Consider the following 21,242-nt stretch of genomic DNA (forward strand, 5'->3'; position numbering starts at 1 on the left):
AAGATGTTTTATCACCCCATGAGCATTCTTTCATGCTCCTGTTTTATTCTTGTTCTTTAATCTATGTTAATATAGCCTTCTCTGGATCCTTCTGTGCTTGTACTGGTCTGGGTGGGCATTGTTTCTGGGCATCCTGAGGTATTCCCCCCCCCCCATTTGTACAGCATGTACAGTGGGGTTTTCCTCTACATTAGTCACGAGAAGAGTCTGTTACTTCTTTATATACTGACTTAGGAGGACTATGTTCTTGGCTGTCTCTAGTGTGAGGTTAGGATCATTTTGGAGTCTGATAGCTGGCTGTCCCTCTGCCTTGCAACAAGCCTGTCAGACAAGTTTTTCATTCATCTCCACATAGCCACAGTATTGGATTAGGTTGTATAGGGCTGTGATGAAATCATTCACTGACTCATCCCTCTCTTGCTTGCATAAGTGAAATTGTGCCTGCTTTTAAAAAAAAAAATCACATTGCAGCCTGTCATGAAATACTTATCCATTTTTTCTTTAGCTGTGTTGAAGTGTTTAAGGGTCCTCTGCTGCAGGTCCCACTGTATCGAGCGGGATGATAGCTTGTTTTTTTTTCAGATTGCTGATCAATACTGGAGGCCTGACCGAGCTCTAGAATCTGCTCACCCAAAGTAGTCATCCTTCAGGGTGCTGGAAATCTAATTCTCTTGGAGGTGGTATTTGGAAAAAGGTTGAGTCAGATGTAGTCATCTCTGCCGTTTTACAGATTATAGATTTCCCTACACACACTTTCCTTTGTTTCTATGAGAAGTAAGGTGGTGTGGCCCTTTAAGAAAACAAACCAGTGTTGCTGTGAGTGAAGCCTTAATTCAGTGTCCTTTACTTTCCCATCATGGACTTACCAGTCCGCTCTGGGATCTGGATTTTCAGGCCTCTTCTCCGCCTGTTTTGCTGCTAGCTCTGTCCAGCTTTTCAATGTTCTGGCTGGGCTGGAGAGCTAGTTTGACGATTTTCTTTTTCCTTTTTTGTGGGGGAGTTCTGTGATCTGTTGAGTCTTTATTTGATTCCACTCTGACACCATATAGAGATTAGAGACCCAGAACACTATGGTTGAGGTGAACACAAGAGTGACTTTATTTTCTGTTTACATGGGATGGGGCACAGCTACACTTGCAGATGTAGTGCGCTGTGAGTTAAACCAGCCCTCGGAGAGTGCAGTAGGGAAAGTGCTGCAGTGTGTCCACACTGTCAGATTCAAGCGCACTGGTGTGCCCACATTAGCAGCTCTTGCAACATCAGAGAGAGCAGTTCATTGTGGTAGCTATCTCAGCATGCAAGTGGCTGCAACCTGCTGTTAAAATGGGGGTTGGGGGTGGTGGTGAGGTGGAGTGTGACAGAGAGTGTGTTGTGTGTATGTGGGGGGAGAGAGAGTGGGTTTTGGGGGGGCTGAGAGCATGTCAGCATGCTGTCTTGTAAGTTCAGACAGCAGCAGACCACCCCTCCCTCCCGCCTCTCTCTCTCTCATACACTCACAGCAAGCAACATTCCACAGTAATGGCTTGCTTTGTCCTGGAGCAGATAAGTATGCCGGCTGTCAGAAACAGAACTCTGAAAGGGCATATCTGCATTCCTACAGCTGATTCCAAAACAATGATAAGAGTGGCCACTTGACTTAAGGGGATTATGGGACGTTTCTGGAGGCCGATCAGAGCGCAGTAATGCAACACCTCATTCACACTGACGCTGGGGCATTTCAGCTGAGGCGCAGCAAGTGTTATGCTTCTTGTGGAGGTGGATTACCAGGAGCACTTCAGCTGCAGAGTCCAGGTGCTCTAAGTGCCTTGCTAGTGTGGATGGGTCATGAGTTAGTGTGCCTGGGGCTGCTTTAATGTGGTCTAACTTGCAAGTGTAGCCAAGCCCATGGTCTCATCTCCGTGCTCTATGCCCCTGAGTGGTTACTCTAAAAGTTCACAACTAACACCACCACCAACTAATACCACTGACTTATATAGGAGTTGAGGGCATTCAACATTTCATAGGAGTGCTCATCACTTTGGAGGGTGGAAGGCTAGATTTTTAAGGTATGTAGGTGCCTGAAGATGCAGATAGGGCCTAGCAAGATATTCAAAGCACCTAAGCAGGTTAGGTGCCTAACTCCTATTGATATATTGTAGTTGTCCATAAAGAGAAGGAATGGTGTCTGATAGCTGGTCCTTTACCATCTCTCTACCTCCATTTACCAATTTGCTAAATAGGAATATTAATACCTAAATGAGAAGTATTCTCAGGCTGAAGTAATATTGGTAAAACACCTTGAGGAGCTTGGATGAAAGATGCCATGTAAAATAAAGAATATATAGCTATAGAGAATAGATTGATAAATATATTTATCAATATCTGCTACTGTAATAAGTATCTAAGCAGATATACTTACTATAGTAGATAGTTATGTTGTCCCTCTCTGGTGCTTGCTAATCAGAGTGGCTTCTCCCCTCTTCCTGCATGAGTTGGCTCCTGGGTTCTTTGTTGAGATGCCTTGTGCCTCCACTCAAGGGGATTCCTCTCTGTGCCTGGGACACCACGGTTGCTGTCACTTGGGAAATGGCTAGTCATGCTACCCTTAGCAAGGAATAGGACCCCGTACACAAACAAAATACAATAATACAAACCCCAACAAATAATGTGCCACACCCCAAAACAACAGTACAACAAAGGGGGACTTTATGGGAGGCAGGGAACAGTGGATCCAGGGAAGTAGAGGGTTAAGGTCAACTAATAATATATTAATAATACAATAAATTCCCCACTTTCCGCCATTCACAACTGTACCATAAACACCAGCTCCCTCCCTGGCATCTTCCCAGGCAGAGGAAGTGTGAGGAATGAGTCTGAAGAGGAGTGTAGAGCACTGCAAACATTAGCCAGCTTGAAGACAACAAGAGGCCCTCTCACAGTGTTTTCACCTGAGCAGGGCAGGTTGCCTGGCTCCCTGATTCAGAGTATGGGAGAGGTCTCAGCTGGGCCTATAGCCAACAGGGGATTGGTTCTCTGCCTTTCTGACATCCTTTCTCTCAACTCCTAACTTCAAAATAAAAGCTCCAAAAGTGAAACTAAACTGAGTCCCTTTGGCTGTGAGTCAGGTTATCCCCTCACATGGAAGGATTGAGCAGCCCTGGCTCCTCATTGGTCCAGCAAATCACCCCATCACAAGCCCCCCTACTGGCTTTTACAGGAGTTTACCATCTATTCTGTTCCTGCTACAGACTCTAAGCAGGCTGGTAAATGGTGTCCAAAACTATGGAGCTACTATTGCACTCCATAAGCAAGGTCCTTTCAAGACTCAGTCCAGTGTTCCAGGAGCTGACAAACTCCAAAGGGGATTATAGATAGAATAATAGATGCAAAAGTGGAACTTCAAAAGAGTAGAGTCTGAGAGTGGTGTCTACAATGATCACATTGTCTCTTCCTCAGGTGCCGGACACCTGTGGCTTGTTGGGAATGCTTTTGGTTGCTATGCAGGAAACTCTTCATGTCACAGCCAGCATTATAATATGCATTCCTCAACCAAATGCTTTGATGACAAGTTTCAGTTGTAGTCCACATGAGCAGGTGAAATTCTGATTAGCTGAATGATAGTTGTCTATCCAGTTCTATCTACACCTGTGTGTTTTGTTCTGTGTTTTAAGGACAATTAAGAAAAAAAATCTATATGAAAGAAACTGCATAGCTACATGGAACCAGAAGCTCATAGCATAATGAAGGCAGGATTTTTTGTGGGTAAGGTCACAGGACTGTTGGGGAAAAACCCGTTATAGGTAAAAACACTCAGAGTTGGAGCTTCCCACTTTTTAAACAAACATATCTTACTTCTCCGCTCCTGGGAATATTCTGTAACGTCTGATTAGCTGATATCTTCATTTTCATCTCTGAAGTGTGCTAATAATGTAAACTATTATTGCTACAAGTAGCACTTAGAGGCTCCAACTGATATCAGAGCCCCATTGTGCTGGGCATTGTACAAACCTCTTGTCTACATGGGGAAAATTACCAGTATAATTCTACCATTTCAGTTATACTGATACAACTTCCCATAAGGACGTACTTATTCCAGTTAATCTTATGTTGCTGTAGCAGTAGAATTATACCAGTATAGTTATGTTGGTAAATTTCCTCATGTAGACAAGCCCTTGGCAAAAGACTTACTATCCACAGTAAACCACAACAAAATACATATAACAGAAAGCTGAATAGAGGCGAACACTTAGGTCCTGATCCTTGTGTAGTGCACAGTAGCTTGCACAGATATATTATACTCCAAGGCAAGTGCAAGGGCTATGCCAGGCTGCAAGTAACTTCAAGCACCAGGGCTCAGTCCTGCAAAGTGCTGAGACCTCAGTCTAAGAAGGCAGTTAAGCACATGCTTAGCTTTGTGTCAATAAGTTTTTCCATTGCAATCACATGCTTGCAGTTAAGTATATACTTACACGTTTTATTGTCTCAGGGCTGGAGTGCTCAGCAGAAAGTCCTAAATTAAGCTCTTCCCCACTGAGAGATTCTGTAGTAATCCTCAAGCCCCTAAGCACCCACTTCCCTACTTGCAGGACTTCATTTCCCCTTTCCCAGGTCTCGCTCATCACTTTTTAGCTGTTCTAATATATGCAACACTCACCTGCTCCACACAGGACTGAGCCCTGGAATTCATATTTTGTGTTTAAAATGTAATCTTAAAGTAGCAGAACATCAAACAGGGCTTCACCCCTTTTAGAGTAATTAAGTGCTTAAACACTTACATTATGCATATATTTTGTTTATAAAATTGCAGGTAACTCTACTGCTGTAAAAATCAGCCCATCTGTATGTTATGGCAAATCTCAAGTTGACAATGAAACCTCTTTCAAAAAGAGAATGAAGGGGAAAAAAATCAAAACAAACTTAACTCCAGGAAGAAAAATTATATAGAATAAGACATTTCTCAGGACTTATTAAGAAAGTAAATAGTACATATTATTCTAGGATAAATACATGAAATCCTCTGACATAAAAATCCATTTAGCAGGATTGCCTCCAGAGATTTTCTGTTAAATAACCTTGAGAAAACATATGTGTATTTATTGCTACTAAAATTTCCCAAACTGAGTAACATCTAATAGTCTACATTAAATGATGCTTGGGTTCTCTTCCCCTCATATGAATTAAGGTGTAATTATTAGCAACAGATTGGTCGTGTCAATATGAAACAGCCCCGGGCAGCTACAGTAGTAAGATAAAAAAGAACCTCCCTCAAATAAAGCCTACAGGAAAGGCTTTGTTATCACAAAGAGTAGCCTTTACATTGTAAGAATTCATAATAATCCATAAAAAGGCATTGTAAACCAGACCCGTCCAGCTGTCAATTAGTGGGAGTGCGGGAAAGCAGACAGTAAAATAGTTGCACTTAGTGAATATTTTTAACTTAACTCACTGGGAGTAAGACAAAGCAAACTACAACAAACTTCTAATTTCTGAAAGCCTCACTTCAGTCGTTGGCAATCATGGAGCAGGTCCTCAACTAATCTATTTTGAAGCACTTGGAGGAGAGGACAGTGATCAGGAACAGTCAATATGGATTCACCAAGGGCAAAGTCATGCCTGACCAACCTGATTGCCTTCTATGATGAGATAACTGGCTCTGTGGATATGGAGAAAGCAGTGGATATGATATATCTTGACTTTAGCAAAGCTTTTGATACGGTCTCTCACAGTATTCTTGCTGGCAAGTTAAAAAAGTATGGATTGGATGAATAGATTATAGGGTGGACAGATTGTCAGGCTCAACGGGTAGTGATCAACAGCTCGATGTCTAGTTGGCAGCTGGTATCAAGCAGAGTGCCCCAGGGGTTGGTGCTGGGGCCGGTTTTGTTCAACATCTTTATCAATGATCTGGATGATCGGATTAATTGCACCCTCAGCAAATTCGCAGATGACTCTAAACTGTGGGGAGAGGTAGATATGCTGGAGGGTAGGGATAGGATCCAGAGTGACCTAGACAAATTGGAGGATTGGGCCAACAGAAATCTGATGAGGTTCAACAAGGACAAGTGCAGAGTCCTGGATTTAGGAAAGAAGAATCACATGCACTGCTACAGGCTGGGGACCGACTGGCTAAGCAGCAGTTCTACAGAAAAGGACCTGGGGATCACAGTGGACGAGAAACTGGATATGAGCCAGCAGTGTGCCCTTGTTGCCAAGAAGGCCAACGGCATATTGGGCTGTATTAGTAGGAGCATTGCCAGCAGATTGAGGGAAGTGATTATTCCCCTCTATTCGGCACTGGAGAGGCCACACCTAGAGTATTGCATCCAGTTTTGGTCCCCCACTACAGAAGGGATGTGGACAAATTGGAGAGAGTCTAGCAGAGGGCAACGGAAATTATTAGGGTGCTAGGGTACATGACTTACGAGGAGAGGCTGAGGGAATTGGGGTTATTTAGTTTGCAAAAGAGAAGTGTGAGGGGGATTTGATAGCAGCCTTCAACTACCTGACGGGGGGTTCCAAAGAGGCTATGTGCTGGTCACAGCTCCCTGATTCTCAGTCACCTGGCCTCAGTGTAAGTTAAAGTTGCCAGGAGAGGCACTTAAATTGGCAATGCCAGGTGTCTCAGGAACCTTACATCAGTAGACAATTGGGTGTGGAGGAGCTTCCTGCCAGTCTCCTTTCTTGTCACACCCCTTTGCCTCTTTTCTTCATCCCCAATAGTCTATCCCTCCCCTCTGGCATATGAGATGTCAGAGATGCCTCTGAGCTTTATACCATTAGAGATTCCCCCATAAACAGGGGGAGTTTGCCAATACAAATCTCTGGCGGCTTTAAGTTTACTTTACATTGTCTAAGGCCTGGTCTACATTAGGCGTTTATGTCGAAGTTAGCGCCGTTAAATCGAATTAACCCTGCACCCGTCCACACTGCGATGCTATTTAGTTCGACATAGAGGTCTCTTTAATTCGACTTCTGTACTCCTCCCCGACGAGGGGAGTAGCACTAAATTCGACATGGCCATGTCGAATTAGGCTAGGTGTGGATGGAAATCGACGCTAATAGCTCCGGGAGCTATCCCACAGTGCACCACTCTGTTGACGCTCTGGACAGCAGTGCGAGCTCGGATGCTCTGACCAGCCACACAGGAAAAGCCCCGGGAAAATTTGAATTTGAATTCCTTTTCCTGTCTGGCCAGTTTGAATCTCATTTCCTGTCTGGACATCGTGGCGAGCACAGCAGCACTGGCAACGATGCAGAGCTCTCCAGCAGTGATGGCCGTGCAGTCTGGGAATAGAAAGAGAGCCCCAGCATGGACTGATCGTGAAGTCTTGGATCTCATCGCTGTGTGGGGCGATGAGTCCGTGCTTTCCGAGCTGCGATCCAAAAGAAGGAATGCAAAGATCTACGAGAAGATCTCTAAAGACATGGCAGAGAGAGGATACAGCCGGGATGCAACGCAGTGCCGCGTGAAAATCAAGGAGCTGAGACAAGGCTACCAGAAGACCAAAGAGGCAAACGGACGCTCCGGATCCCATCCCCAGACATCCCGTTTCTACGAGGCACTGCATTCCATCCTCGGTGCTGCCGCCACCACTACCCCACCAGTGACCGTGGACTCTGAGGATGGGATACTGTCCACGGCCGGTTCCTCGGACATGTTAGGGGACGGGGAAGATGAGGAAGGAGATGAGGAGGGCGAGGCAGTCGGCAGCTCTCACAACGCTGATTTCCCCGACAGCCAGGATCTCTTCATCACCCTTACAGAGATCCCCTACGAAGCGTCCCCAGCCGTTACCCCGGACACAGAATCTGGTGAAGGATCAGCCAGTAAGTGTTGTAAACATCTAAACATTTATTTTTAACAAAACAGGAATATTAACAATTAAAAGAATGGGTTGTTCATGATTAGTGTGCCCTAGGCGCTTAACGGTTTAGTAATGGGCAGTGCAAGTTTTGAAAAGAAATCTAGCAATGTCCGGTTTTCAGTGATTGTCCTGCACAAGCCGCTCTACTGTTTATTCCCTGCTACTGCAGCTACAGTAAAATGCGGTCTATGTGTCCGGGGATAGAGCAGTAATCCTCCTGGGACATCTCGATGAAGCTCTCCTGGAGGTAACTTGAAAGCCGTTGCATGAGGTTCTTGGGGAGAGCGGCCTTATTGGGTCCTCCGAAGTACGACACGTTGCCGCGCCACGAGATTATCAAGTACTCGGGGATCATTGCTCTGCACAGCAGGGCGGCATACGGCCCTGGTCTTTGGAGGCTTTCCCGGAGCATTCTCTCTGTGTCGCTCTCGGAGATCCTCATCAGGGTGATGTCGGCCATGGTGACCTGCTTTTAATTAGGTAGGGGAATGTTAGTGTTGGGACTGCTTTCCCGTTCCTTTACAGAACTGTAACCGCTGGTTTGCAGCCACGCGGTGGAGGCGGGAGAGGGGCAGCCGAAAGGGATCGTTCCCGGGGACAGCCGCGAGGGGGTGGGACAGGGGCAGAGTTCCCGCTTGCCGGATTGCTGGCAGCAGGGACTGACATTGATTTAAATGTGAAATGAGGCCAGTGGTAATATAAAAGTTTTAAACTGCCACAAGTGTACGGCTTACCATGTCTGCCTGCAACAGAAATTCCATTGTGCTGCCTCGCTTCTCAAATGTGCTGTTCAAGACCCCAGGCACTGAATGCGAAGGCCGAGAATTCGACCTTGTGCTGAGTGCGCATGTGAAAGGTGCTGTGCATGGTCTTGTTCACAGAGAAAGACTATGTTCTTTGTTCACAACTACATTTATCTTTCTGAGGAATTCACTCCCTTTTTCCCATTTCCACAGCCCCGTCTGCGACTGTCTCACAACCTAGCCTGGAATCACACTCCCAGAGGCTAGCGCGGATTAGGCGTAGGAAGAAGAGGACACGGGAGGACATGTTCTCTGAGCTTATGGCCTCTTCCCAAGCCCAGGCAGCACAGCAGACCCAGTGGCGGGAGAACTTGACCCGAATGCACCAAGCCAACATGGATCGGGAGGAGAGGTGGCGGCAGGAAGACCAGCAGGCGACTCAAACGCTGCTTGGACTACTGAGGGAGCAAACGGACACGCTCCGGCGCCTTGTGGATGTTCTGCAGGAACGGAGGCAGGAGGACAGAGCCCCGCTGCAGTCCATCTCTAACCGCCCTCCCCCGCCACCAAGTCCCATACCCACCTCACCCAAAGTGCAAAGAAGGAGAGGCGGCAGAGTCCCTGCTAAGTCTCACTCCACCCCTGCAGAGAGCTCTAGTAGCAGAAGGCTCTCATTTCCCAAAATTTGAAAAGTTCTTTCCTTCCCGCCTGACACAAGCCCCCGTCCAAGTTTCACCTCCCAATGCCATGTGTAGTTGATAATAAAAAATTCGTTTCTGTTAACTACTGTTTCAATCATGTTCTTTTGGAGGAGGAGGGGAAAGGGGGTTGGTAATTGGACAGGACAGTCTCCTTTGGCAGGGTACATAGTCGGGGGCAGGCACAGCAGCAGGGCACATACACAGTGCAGTGATGCAGTGACTAGTTGCCCCGGTTAGTCTGGGAGGTTGTTTTGATGTAATGTTGGGGGGGGGGGGGGTTGCTCTGTGACTTTGTGGCGGGGGAGGGCAGTTACAGATCTTAAGCGCCGGTCCTTAGGCAGGATGACAGAGCCACACAGCATGGGATCTGTAACCGTCCTCCCCCTGCCACAAAGTCAAATAGACCCCCCATACACACAGTCCCGATCAGGAGGGTTGACAGGCTCCGTTGAAACAAGCATCCCACCGCAGCGGAGCCTGTCAATCCTTGAGTTTAGAAGCTGCATTCGCGTCACAACACTACACCCGCCCCGCACCACAGTCTGCGTCCCAGTTTTAAAAAATTCCCGCGAAAACAGTATTAAAGAAAACGGTGTGCTTTAACAAAGTAGAACTATTTTTATTTCGACACGTGTGTTGGAGGGGGGGTGAAGGGGGTATGTAACTGGATAGGATAGTCAACATTACCTGGGTAAAGAAACGGGGGCAGGTTTAGCTTCTCAGTACACAAACTATAAAGTCACAGGTTACCCTGCTCACTCAGGAACTTTGCTTTCAAAGCCTCCCGGATGCACAGCGCTTCCCGCTGGTCTCTTCTAATCGCCCGGCTGTCTGGCTGTGAGTAATCACCAGCCAGGCTATTTTCCTCAACCTCCCACCCCGCCATAAAGGTCTCCCCCTTGCTCTCACAGAGATTGTGGAGCACACAGCAAGCTGCTATAACAATGGGGATATTGGTTTCGCTGAGATCACAGCGAGTCAGTAAGCTTCTCCATCTCCCCTTGAGACGGCCAAAAGCACACTCCACCACCATTCTGCACTTGCTCAGCCGGTAGTTGAAGAGTTCTTTTTCAGTGTCCAGGGCGCCAGTATAGGGCTTCATGAGCCAGGGCATTAGCGGGTAGGCTGGGTCCCCGAGGATGACTATAGGCATCTCCACATCCCCAACAGTTATTTTGTGGTCCGGGAAGTAAATACCTTGTTGCAGCCGTCTAAACAGACCAGAGTTCCTGAAAACACGAGCGTCATGAACCTTGCCCGGCCATCCCACGTAGATGTTGGTAAAACGTCCCCTGTGGTCCACCAGTGCTTGCAGCACCATGGAAAAGTAGCCCTTTCGGTTAATGTACTGGGTGGCCTGGTGGTCCGGTGCCAGGATAGGGATGTGAGTTCCATCTATGGCCCCACCGCAGTTTGGGAATCCCATCGCTGCGAAGCCATCTATGATCGCCTCCACGTTTCCCAGGGTCACTACCTTTGGCAGCAGTACATCAACGATTGCCTTGGCTACTTGCATCACAACAACCCCCACGGTAGATTTGCCCACCCCAAACTGGTTCGCGACTGACCGGTAGCTGTCTGGCGTTGCAAGCTTCCAGAGGGCTATGGCCACTCACTTCTGTACACTCAGTGCAGCTCGCAACCGGGTGTCACTGCGCTTCAGGGCAGGGGACAGCAACTCACAAAGTTCCAGGAAAGTTCCCTTCCGCATGCGAAAGTTTCGCAGCCACTGGGATTCATCCCAGACCTGCAGCACTATGCGGTCCCACCACTCAGTGCTTGTTTCCCGTGCCCAGAATCGCCGTTCCACGGCATCAACATGACCCATTGCCACTGTGATGTCCTCGGCGCTGGGTCGCCTGCTTTCTGACAGGTCTGTGCTACTCTCAGACTTCAGGACATCACCGCGGTGCCGTAGCCTCCTCGCCTGACTTTTCTGCATCTGCCTCAGGGAAACCTTTATGATAAGCTGCGAGACGTTGAGAGCGGCCACAACTGCAGCGATGGTCGCAGCGGGCTCCATGCTCGGAGTACAGTGGCGTCCGCGCTGTCAATGACTGGAAAAGCGCGCGAACTGTTTTCCCGCCGGCGCTTTCAGGGAGGGAGGGCGGGAGTGATGGACGGATGACGACAGTTTCCCAAAAGCACCCTCGACTCATTTTGTTACCCAGAAGGCATTGCCGGCTACACCCAGAATTCCAATGGGCAGAGGGGACTGCGGGAACTGTGGGATAGCTGACCACAGTGCACCGCTTCGAATGTCGACGCTATCACCGTTAGTGTGGACGCACAAAGTCGAATTACTGTCCTTAGTGTGGACACACACGTTCGACTTTGCAATATCGATTACAAAAATTCGATGCAAGTAAAATCGAACTACTCTCGTAGTGTAGACAAGGCCTTAGTGGCACAAAGGAAACTTGGAGGACTGAGGAATCTGGTCCACAAACATTTAAAAATTAAAATATTTGACTTAATTTGAGGGTTTTATTGGAGTTTTGCAAAAAGGCAACTAATTTAAAGAGAGAAAACTTAGCAACCAGTTATTTATTGATATAAACTGAAAATCAGCAGAGAAACACAGATGTGTCCTTTGTCTTAGCTGCAGACTACTGCTGAGATCAGTTAGTCTCACTTTCATGCAGGAGGAGATGGATGTCTTCAAGCAAAGCCAGTTTTTAGGGTGGTAAGGAGAAAGCTCTGAGAGAAGACTTTTTCAATATTGCAGCTTGAATTTGGGGGACATAAAAAGAGAAAGTGCAGGGTGCTCCTGGGCTGTTGCTTTGTAACAAGATGGCAAATTCAGTTTGCTTGCTAAAGAAAGTTCTGTCATTGAATCATTAAATTGTGAATACCTTTCATTTGGGCCAGGGAGCATGAGTCCTAAGTTACTACCATGGAATATTCTTCCCCTGCTAGCATATTTCTAGTTGTGTGCATTATTTCCTGTGTGTTAGTGCTGTTTGTGTAACCATTTCTCCCAACATACCAAGGCCAAAACATGGAATGCAATGTGCGCCAACATCTCAGAATGGGGGACACAGAATATTATTCACACAGGGAACTTAAATGACTTTGGGATTCACCCCTGAAATAACTTTTTCTATAGTCTAAATTGCATGATTTTTTTTATTCCGATTAAAATAATTGTCAACAATAAAAGTGTGGGAACATCAAATTTATGTGGAATGCAGGTAGCTTTGGGAATAAAATAAATGATGATCCTTGAAATGAGACCTTTGTATCATAAGAGACCATCCAGATTTTTTCACCTTTACTCTGTATTTAATCATTCACCTTCTCTGGCTTTGTCTCCTATTGTACCACTATTGCATCATATTAATAGTGCTGAACTGTATCTCAGTCACAAAAGTTAAAAAAAAAAGAAAGAAAGAGGGTTTGATTCTCTTCTCAGCTGCAATGGTGTAAACAGTTTGCTGTTATAGAGAAAGCTAATCTTTTTCTATTGCTTAGCACTCTTTCTAGTCTCATTTGTAAATTGTTCAGGGATTCTGGAGGAAAATATTTCAGTGTAATAAGATATTTTAAAAATTAAATGAATGGTGGCTATGTCTCTATCTTTTTATATGGAAAATATTTAACATGCATATTTAACATTTTTCTCTTTACTTATCTTTCCAGTAAGACATCTGCAGCAAAATAAATGTTTGTAGAGACTGGTAACGTTCCTCTCCTGCTGTGTTCTTCAACCTCTGAACTAGCTCAAGTTCTTCCTGGGAAAAGGGTGCACATAAAAACCTGATACCCCTGTATCATTTTCTCTTTGTTTCTTCCAATGACCTGCTCCAACACAGCTTTGCAACATCAGAATGTGACTATTTTTTGAAGGTACTGTACAGTAGGAAGAAATCCTTTGTCTCTTGAAACATTACATCTGTTGGATTGCTTCTGACTTTTCTAATAATAATGATGATTTTTCATCAAAGTTTTTATTCAGTAATTTGAACACTGTCTATTGCTACTGCTTTTTTTGTATTGCTAGAGAGGAGTTGCTGATAATTTAATCTTAAACTAGTGATGCTGATGTTCTTCTGTTGTGCCATTTCTTGATGACTGTAGCCTCAGTGAATGCTGATTACTGTTATTTGTATAAAGTAGTGCCTAGAACCCGACAAAGTACATCTTCCATGCTGTACATTGCCATTTATCATTGTTCTTTATTTTGTATCTTTTCCAGTTTTCAGTGTACATGACAGTGTTCCTACCCAAACCAATTTGAATGGTTATCAAACAAGGTTTAGTGAGACACAGCATCAAATACTTTACTAAAATCAAAATAAGTTATTTCTTCATCTTCTCGTGCTCATTCTGTAATGCTAGCATGTTTTTCTGGAAAGATTTAGTCTTCAAAACCTATATGCTGCTCATTGAGTCTATTGATCTTTAAATGTTTATGAATTTTTTCCTCCTAATAACCTTTCCATTAGGGGCATTGCCTGTTGAAATAAACATTTCCATGTGTTGCCCAAAAGGTTATTTTAACATCAGACAGTGGTTCTGCATTTATTATTTAAAACACTAACTTTCTTTTGCAATTGTCATTTAAAAGATGTAAGAGAGAGAAAATGCAGACTTATTAGAGCAATTTTTGCTTCTATTACAAACTCAGCCTGTTTGGAGATGCGGAGAGAGGTCTATATGTTAGTGTCTTCCCCACCCAGCTACCAGATTAGTAGTGGAAGTCAATAAGTAAACTCTAATACTTTTGATTTAGAAGGTAAAGGATCCTAACGGAGTGCTGATCAACAAACTACTCTGTAGATACAAATCTTGATACAAGAAAGGTTGTTGCACTTTTTGCTTGTCCTTTATGATGTATCAAGATGGCCTCAACATTTGCTGGAGATATATTTTTTTTAATTTGGGTTTACCTTAGCAATATCAGGAATATCTGCTCTTGCCTTCCCTGAATTTTAACGGAGGCCTTAATGGAGAACTGGATTAGATACGCTGAGTGCACATACCCCACTGAAGTCAATGGAATTTTTATCATAGAATTTGATCCTACGCCCACTGAATTCAAAGTGCTTAGTTAGCTAAGGATCAGTGTGTGCATCACCTTGACGAATCAGGACCAAAGAAAACCCTTCTCCGAGGTAGGAGTTTGAGTTGAACAGGTATTAACAAACAAGCACAATGTAGTTTAAAGAGTTGGATTAAACATCATCTTCTTCCTTAATTATTCAGGGTTCAGTGATGTCACAATCCTCATTAGTTTTCTGGTTTTCTAGACTAGAGGATCCTCTAGGGATTGATCATCTAATGTATTTTCTGCTGTACTGACATGAGATCAGACTAGTTTGAGCTGGAAAACAGAGATTTTCAAATATGCTGTTAAATTTATTACTTTGAGAACTGTGGGGTTGATAGAAATTGCTGAAAGGAAGGCCCCACTGGAGAAATGAATTAATAGCTGTGAGAATGTTATGGGAACTAAAGTTATTCGGTAACTCATTTTATATCCTTCCTATAGATTCTATAAATCATAAGGCTCTGACTTCAATGGATATGACAGTTTTCTCAATGGACCTCAGTTGTGTCCTTTTCCTTTGGGAATAAGGTTAACTAGGTTTATGGCAGTGGCTTGGGAGAAAAAAGGCCTATCGTTTGTCAATCTTTTGAAGATTTAATTAGAGTTACACAGGCTTGAAGTGCAATACTGATTTCATTGACAAATGGGCATAAGGATTAGGGATATTGTCACCTCATTCCCTGCCACTATTTTTTTTATTAGAGTTGTATTGTGTTGTCAGGGCACTGGGAGCCAGGTTGTCTTTTAGTCCTTGTTAAAGCATAAGAACACAAGAACATAAGAATGGCCATACTGGGTCAGACCAATGGTCCATCTAGCTCAGTGTCCTGTCTTCCAACAGTGGCCAGTGCAAGATGCTTCAGAGGGAGTGAACAGAAAAAGGCGATTTCATCAAATGATCCCGGTCATCGAGTCCCAGCTTCGAGCATTCAGAGGTTTAGGGATACCCAGAGCACGGGTTGCCTCTTTATCTTGGCTAATAGCTATTGATGGAGCTATCCTTCATGAACTTATCTAATTCTTTTTTAAACCCAGTTATACTTTTGGCCTTCACAATGTCCCATGGCAACAAGTTCTACAGGTTGACTGTGTTGTGTGAAGAAGTACTTCCTTGTGTTAGTTTTAAAACTGCCACCTATTAATTTTATTACATAAGAATATAAGAATGTCTATACTGGGTCAGACCAAAGGTCCATCTAGCTCAGTATTCTGTCTTCCAACAGTGACCAGTGCAGGTACCCCAGAGGGAATGAACAGAACAGGTAATCATCAAGTGATCCATCCTGTCGCCCATTCCCAGCTTCTGGCAAACAGAGGCTAGGGACACCATCCCTGCTCATCCTGGCTAATAGCCATTGATGAACCTATCCTTCATAAATTTATCTAGTTATTTTTTGAATCCTGTTATAGTCTTGGCTTTCACAACATCCTTTGGCAAAGAGTTCTACGTGTTGACTGTGCATTGTGTGAAGAAATACTTCATTTTGTTTGTTTTAAACCTGCTGCCTATTAATTTCAATTGGTGACCCCTAGTTCTTGTGTTATGAGAAGGAGTAAATAATATTTCCTTATTTACTTTCTGCACACCATTCATGATTTTATAGACCTCTAGTATAACCCTTCCTTCCTTGTGTTTCTTCCAATCTGAACACTCCCAGTCTTTTAAATCTCTCCTCATATGGAAGCTGTTCCATACCCATAATCATTTTTGTTGCCCTTCTCTGTAGCTTTTTCCAATTTTAATATATCTTTTTTGAGATGGGTTTGACCAGAATTGCATGCAGTATTTAAGGTGTGGGAATAGCATGAATTTATATACTACCATTTTTCTGTCTTATTATCTATCTCTTTCCTAATGGTTCCTAACATTCTGTTAGCTTTTTTGATTGCCACTATATATTGAGCAGATGTTTTCAGAGAACTATCCATGATGACTCCAAGATCTCTTTCTTGAGTGGTAACAACTAATTTAGACCCCATCATTTTGTATGTATAGTTGGGATAACGTTTTCCAATGTGCATTACTTTGCATTTAACAACATTAAATTTTATCTGCCTTTTTGTTGCGCAGTCACCCAGTTTAGCGAGATCCCTTTGTAATTCTTTGCAGTCTGCTTTGGACTTAACTATTTGGGGTAATTTTGTATCATTTGCAAACTTTGCCTACTCATTGTTTACCCCTTTTTCCAGATCATTTATGAAAATATTGAATAGCCCTAGTCCCAGTATAGATCCTTGGGTGACCCTACTGTTTACCACTCTCCACTGTGAAGAAATCCAAATAAATACAGCATCAAACAGGACTTCTGTTGAAAAAGTAACTGCTCTTATTTAGAGACAGCAGCACCATTTTAAGCCATATTAAAGGGGAGAAAAGAATTTCTAAAAACTCTTTCAAATCTCTTTATTTATAATGTTCGTAATGAGTAAATATTTATTTGCCTATCAAAGTATCACTAATTTCAGCAACTTTCCTTTCAGATCCTGCCTTCAAACAAAGACCCACAGGCTTCTGAGTGGAATTTTCTAGCACCCATGTTCACACAAAAGCCATCAGCTCTGACACTTTTATAGAGCAATCTTTACCACACTAAAGCTGGCATTTACTACACATCTTAAAAAGGCTGATATGCTTGTTGCGGCAATACTTCCCAAAGAGGCTATCACTTGGAATGTAAACATCCTGCTTAATTTCCAATGCACATGAAACTCTCACTCATTCAAGAGCTAAAGTGGCTTTACTTTTTAGCACTAACTCTTTCATCCAGATGTTCAGATTCTCATATATGCACTTTGGCTGATTTGTACCTTCCCAAAGGCTTTCATAGGAAAAGATAAAAACTAAAAGCCAGTAGAGCTAAACATCTTATTTGACAAGGATGACCTAGATTTATGTCTTGCTCTATACTTAGACTTGGATCTGGGTAAGATAGTTCCCTGAAATTGAACATTACATGCTGGTTTATCATTATCACTCCTTCCTCCTCACCCACCCACCCACTCTTATTGGTCAGGTCATAGCATTGTTGTGGCAGGCATGGCTAAATATCTGTGTGTTTTAAAACTTTATTGGTAAGAAGTGTAGAAGTCAACAGCTAATGAATGAGAGGCCCAGGAGCCTTTTAGTCAAATTTTTTTTTTTTTGCCAGTACAGCCATCACTTCAGCCCAAAGACACAGATAGTAGTAGTTCTTTCTGAGTCCCAATTTCACTTATGAACAGAAATTTTCTTTGGAGCTTCATACTCAGGTCTCAGTAAACACTGTACTTATTTTCAGCCAAAGGAAGAATGAAAAAAACTATTTTTGTAAGAAAATTTGAAGTTGTGTTTGCAAATTTTCAATCCCTCCCATGCCCCCCTCCCCCCGAAATTAAAAAAAAAATCAAAAACGTTCCTGGAAATGTTATTTAAATGGTTAATAAAATTTTTGATTTAGCAAATGAAAAATTTCAGAGACCATTTCTATGTATTTGATAATTTAAAAAAAAAACAAAAACCATTTTTGTGGAAAATAATAATAAAAAAATAATAGTCAACAACTTGTCCTGATTTTTTTTTAAGGCCCCACTTTTTGCCCAAAATATGTTGATCTGTTGTAAATAAAACTTCTCTTAACTTGTTATGGAGAATCAGTACAATTACTCCACTACCACTAATACAGCCCCCATGAGCTATAACAGCAGCTAGGGCCTTTCTGTGTAGCTACACTTGTGGACTGACATAATGGTGGAACCACTGGCCACTTCTCTGCCCCAACATAAATCACTCACTCCTCCAAACCCACTTTCTGTTTTAACATCTAGACAGGCACAGCTTCTCCATGGCCTATCTCACTATACAACAGAACCATTAAGAGTCTTCTGCTCCTCAGGTTTTCCATGTCCTGTGGAGTTACTGCAACATTTTGACCCTGTTTGTGTGGTGAACATTGGCTATAATTACTACTGCAGGCATGCATATGCTATAAGATAAGCAGATGCCTTCATAATATGAACATAACTTTTCTATCTCATTCTCTTCCATTCCAAAAGATAAAAAGAATATCAACAATTCCTCCTGGGCACAAGGGAGCTGATACAATGGAGGATTGAATTTAGTTTGTAGAATGTCCTTTTTGGACCTTTGTCTTTGATTTACATTGCCTTCTAGGGTTGATATATTCTCTCTGTGAGGGTGTTTATACTGATGCCAGCCAACTGCAACAATCTGGTCATTTGTCCTTGTAGCTGAAATGGCAGAGTTTCTCTGCTGCTGAGGCAAAATGACCAATAAAATCTTGCAAAAGGGCTATTCCAGTTTCCTAAATGTTGGTGGCAAATGTAAAATTTATGTCTGGAACGTTTGAACATTGTCCAGAATAGTTGAAGTTGTCCTCCTTGTCAAGCAGTTGAAAATCGATTTTTGAAAATTGAACACCGATATCTGAACTTTATCTGAGGTGTGTTGGCCAGGAAATAGTGAAAAGGAAGTTGGCAATAAGGCAGCTTGAGAACAAAAATGCATAGCTGGATTGCTCTGTCTGGGTTGTCCATTTTACTTTCACCCTGTGTCTGATAGGTATGGCAAGGTTGGCAGGTAATTAATGAGTGACTTATCAGCATCTGATTCCATACTGGCTTTGGGCATATTACCATCATCACAATGTATGCTTTCACCAACACCAAGGCCAACAGTGCAGCTGCATCTAATTTTTACCAGCAACTGCAATCAATCTTTAATGAAACTCTTAGAAGAGATGTTATCATAATCCTGGGCAACTTTAGTACACAGGTAGGAAAGGATAATGCAACCTGAGCAGTTTGATATTGGGCAGAAGAACAGGAATGGGCAGCAACTTGAGAAATTTGCTGCTGCCAATGAATGGTGATCTGTGATTTGTTCTTCCATCACCCAGAGATACACAAGCAGACCTGTACAGCCCAGATGGTTTCACTAGGACTGTTATTGGTCATGTCCTTGTTAATGATCATTGGTGGTTAAAAGTCACTGAAGTATGAGTTCACAGAGATGCTGAACTTGACACAGACCATTGGCTTCTGCTGACATAAGTGTACCTCTGACTTCAAAGACAGTTAATGGTACAAAATTAGTCAGATTCAACCAAAAGCTCTTATTACAGTCAAGTTATCAGATGACTTTCTGTTCTGACTGCCATCAAAGCCTTAGAGACAGAAATCTCACTTTGTCATCTGATGAGAAATGACATTGTTTCAAGTATTCAGGGCTGACCGCTGCGAGTTCAGTTGGCGGGGGTATCATCCCTTCAGATGTCAGCCCTGGATCAGTGAAGAGGTACTTAGAACAAGTGGAGCTAAGAAAAAAGTGAAACTAAAATTTGAGTTTTCAATGACATATTTGTTATTGGCTCAGTGGGTTTGACTTTGGAACATCGTTGAGCCATTGTGTAAGAAAGATAAGGAATCCTGGTGGTCAACTGAAGCAGACAGTTTAGAAAAGGCAGCCACCAGACATGATTTTTGCACCCTTTATTCATCTTTGCAGTGTCAGTGGGGGAACGTGACACCAGCTTGTCCAGTAAAGAACCAGGATGGCAGCATCAGGAAGATTCTGCAGGATCAGTTGCATCAATGGGAAGATCATATCAAGACATTTTTCAAATGTCTATCATCCAACAATCCCTCTTTCATTTGAAAAGGGGCAGGAAATTCTGGTAGAGCCCTCTGTGACATTGCACCCCCTAATGCTTTATAGAAATATGCTTATGAGTGTAAATATGACATAACTGGAATATGTTTTACGCTAGGTATGTCATGTAAAATATCTTTGCAAAGGTTATATTCTACTGAATGTATTCATCCTATTCATATGCATGTATCATTTTTATATCTGAAGTTATGAGCGTTGGCTCTATGCTTGTATTTAAAGTGTTTGCTGTAGGAAGCACATAAGGCAGATTTGGTCAACATAGTGTAAAGGAGTTATTCAAGTAATTGGGATTACTTATCTAACAATGAACCGTGGGTGACGCCAATCCACATCTAAGCTTTCCTGGGAACGTTCAAACTAACATGTAAACAATGGCGTCGGCCTGCAAAAAGCTGAATCATTTATAGACATGTGACTTGCCCAGGTGATTGCAAAACTCCATCTTGTGGAGGGGATTTTACACAGGAGAAGAGAGGGGTTTCCACCCTCAAGAGAAAGACTATATAAGCCCCTGGAAACCCCTCCATTTTGATCTTCAGCTGGCTCAAGAGATAGCCTCTCCACCCCAAAGACATGCCTGAAAGAAACTGTAACAAAGGACAGTAACTACGGGGGTGAGAGTGATTGCTGGACCCAGACTAGGAGGAAGTCTAGTCTGTAAAAGAAGCTTATTGGAACATCTCTGAGGGTGAGATTTACCTGCATGTAGTTTCTTACTGTATTAGGCTTAGACTTGCGTGTTTTATTTTATTTTGCTTGGTAACTTACTTTGTTCTGTTTGTTTTTACTTGGAACCACTTAAACCCTACTTTTTATATTTAATAAAATAACCTTTTACTTATTAATTAACCCAGAGCAAGTACGGTAATTAATTCCTGGGGGAACAACAAGCTGTGCATATCTCTCTGTCAGTGTTACAAGGGGCGCACAATTTATGAGTTTACCCTGTATAAGCTTTATACAGAGTAAAACAGATTTATTTGGGGGTTTGGATCCCATTGGGAACTGGGTATCTGGGTGTTGGAGACAGGAGCACTTCTTAAGCTGTTTTCAGTTAAGCCTGCAGCTTTTGGGGGACATGGTTCTGTGTTTGTAGCAGGCTAGCATGTCTGGCACAACCAGGCAGGGTACTGAAGTCCCAAGCTGTCAGGGAAAATGGTTTTAGAGGTAGTCTCAGCACATCAGGTGGCAGTTCCACGGGGGGGTTCTGTGACCCAACCCATCACACCCTCT

General features: G+C 43.3%; 1 protein-coding gene across 1 annotated transcript; it reads left to right on the forward strand.

Annotated features, from left to right (window-relative positions):
* Nucleotides 1–7,103: 7,103 nt before the first annotated feature.
* LOC135972777 (uncharacterized) lies at nt 7,104–9,414 on the forward strand. The gene is made up of 2 exons (XM_065552186.1): nt 7,104–7,806; nt 8,801–9,414. The coding sequence occupies exons 1-2, from the start codon at nt 7,230–7,232 to the stop codon at nt 9,274–9,276; spliced, it is 1,053 nt and encodes a 350-aa protein (XP_065408258.1). The 5' UTR covers nt 7,104–7,229; the 3' UTR covers nt 9,277–9,414.
* The last annotated feature ends 11,828 nt before the right edge of the window (nt 9,415–21,242 follow it).

The sequence above is a fragment of the Chrysemys picta genome, chromosome 7 (genome assembly GCF_011386835.1).
Source record: "Chrysemys picta bellii isolate R12L10 chromosome 7, ASM1138683v2, whole genome shotgun sequence".
Taxonomy (NCBI): domain Eukaryota; kingdom Metazoa; phylum Chordata; order Testudines; family Emydidae; genus Chrysemys; species Chrysemys picta.

What these genes read in the sequence shown, in the direction of transcription:
- LOC135972777 (XM_065552186.1), top strand. Translation starts at nt 7,230, where the DNA reads ATGCAGAGCTCTCCAGCAGTGATGGCCGTGCAGTCTGGGAATAGAAAG. An exon ending in ATCTGGTGAAGGATCAGCCA is followed by an intron (nt 7,807 to 8,800) that starts GTAAGTGTTGTA and finishes CCATTTCCACAG; the next exon opens with CCCCGTCTGCGACTGTCTCA.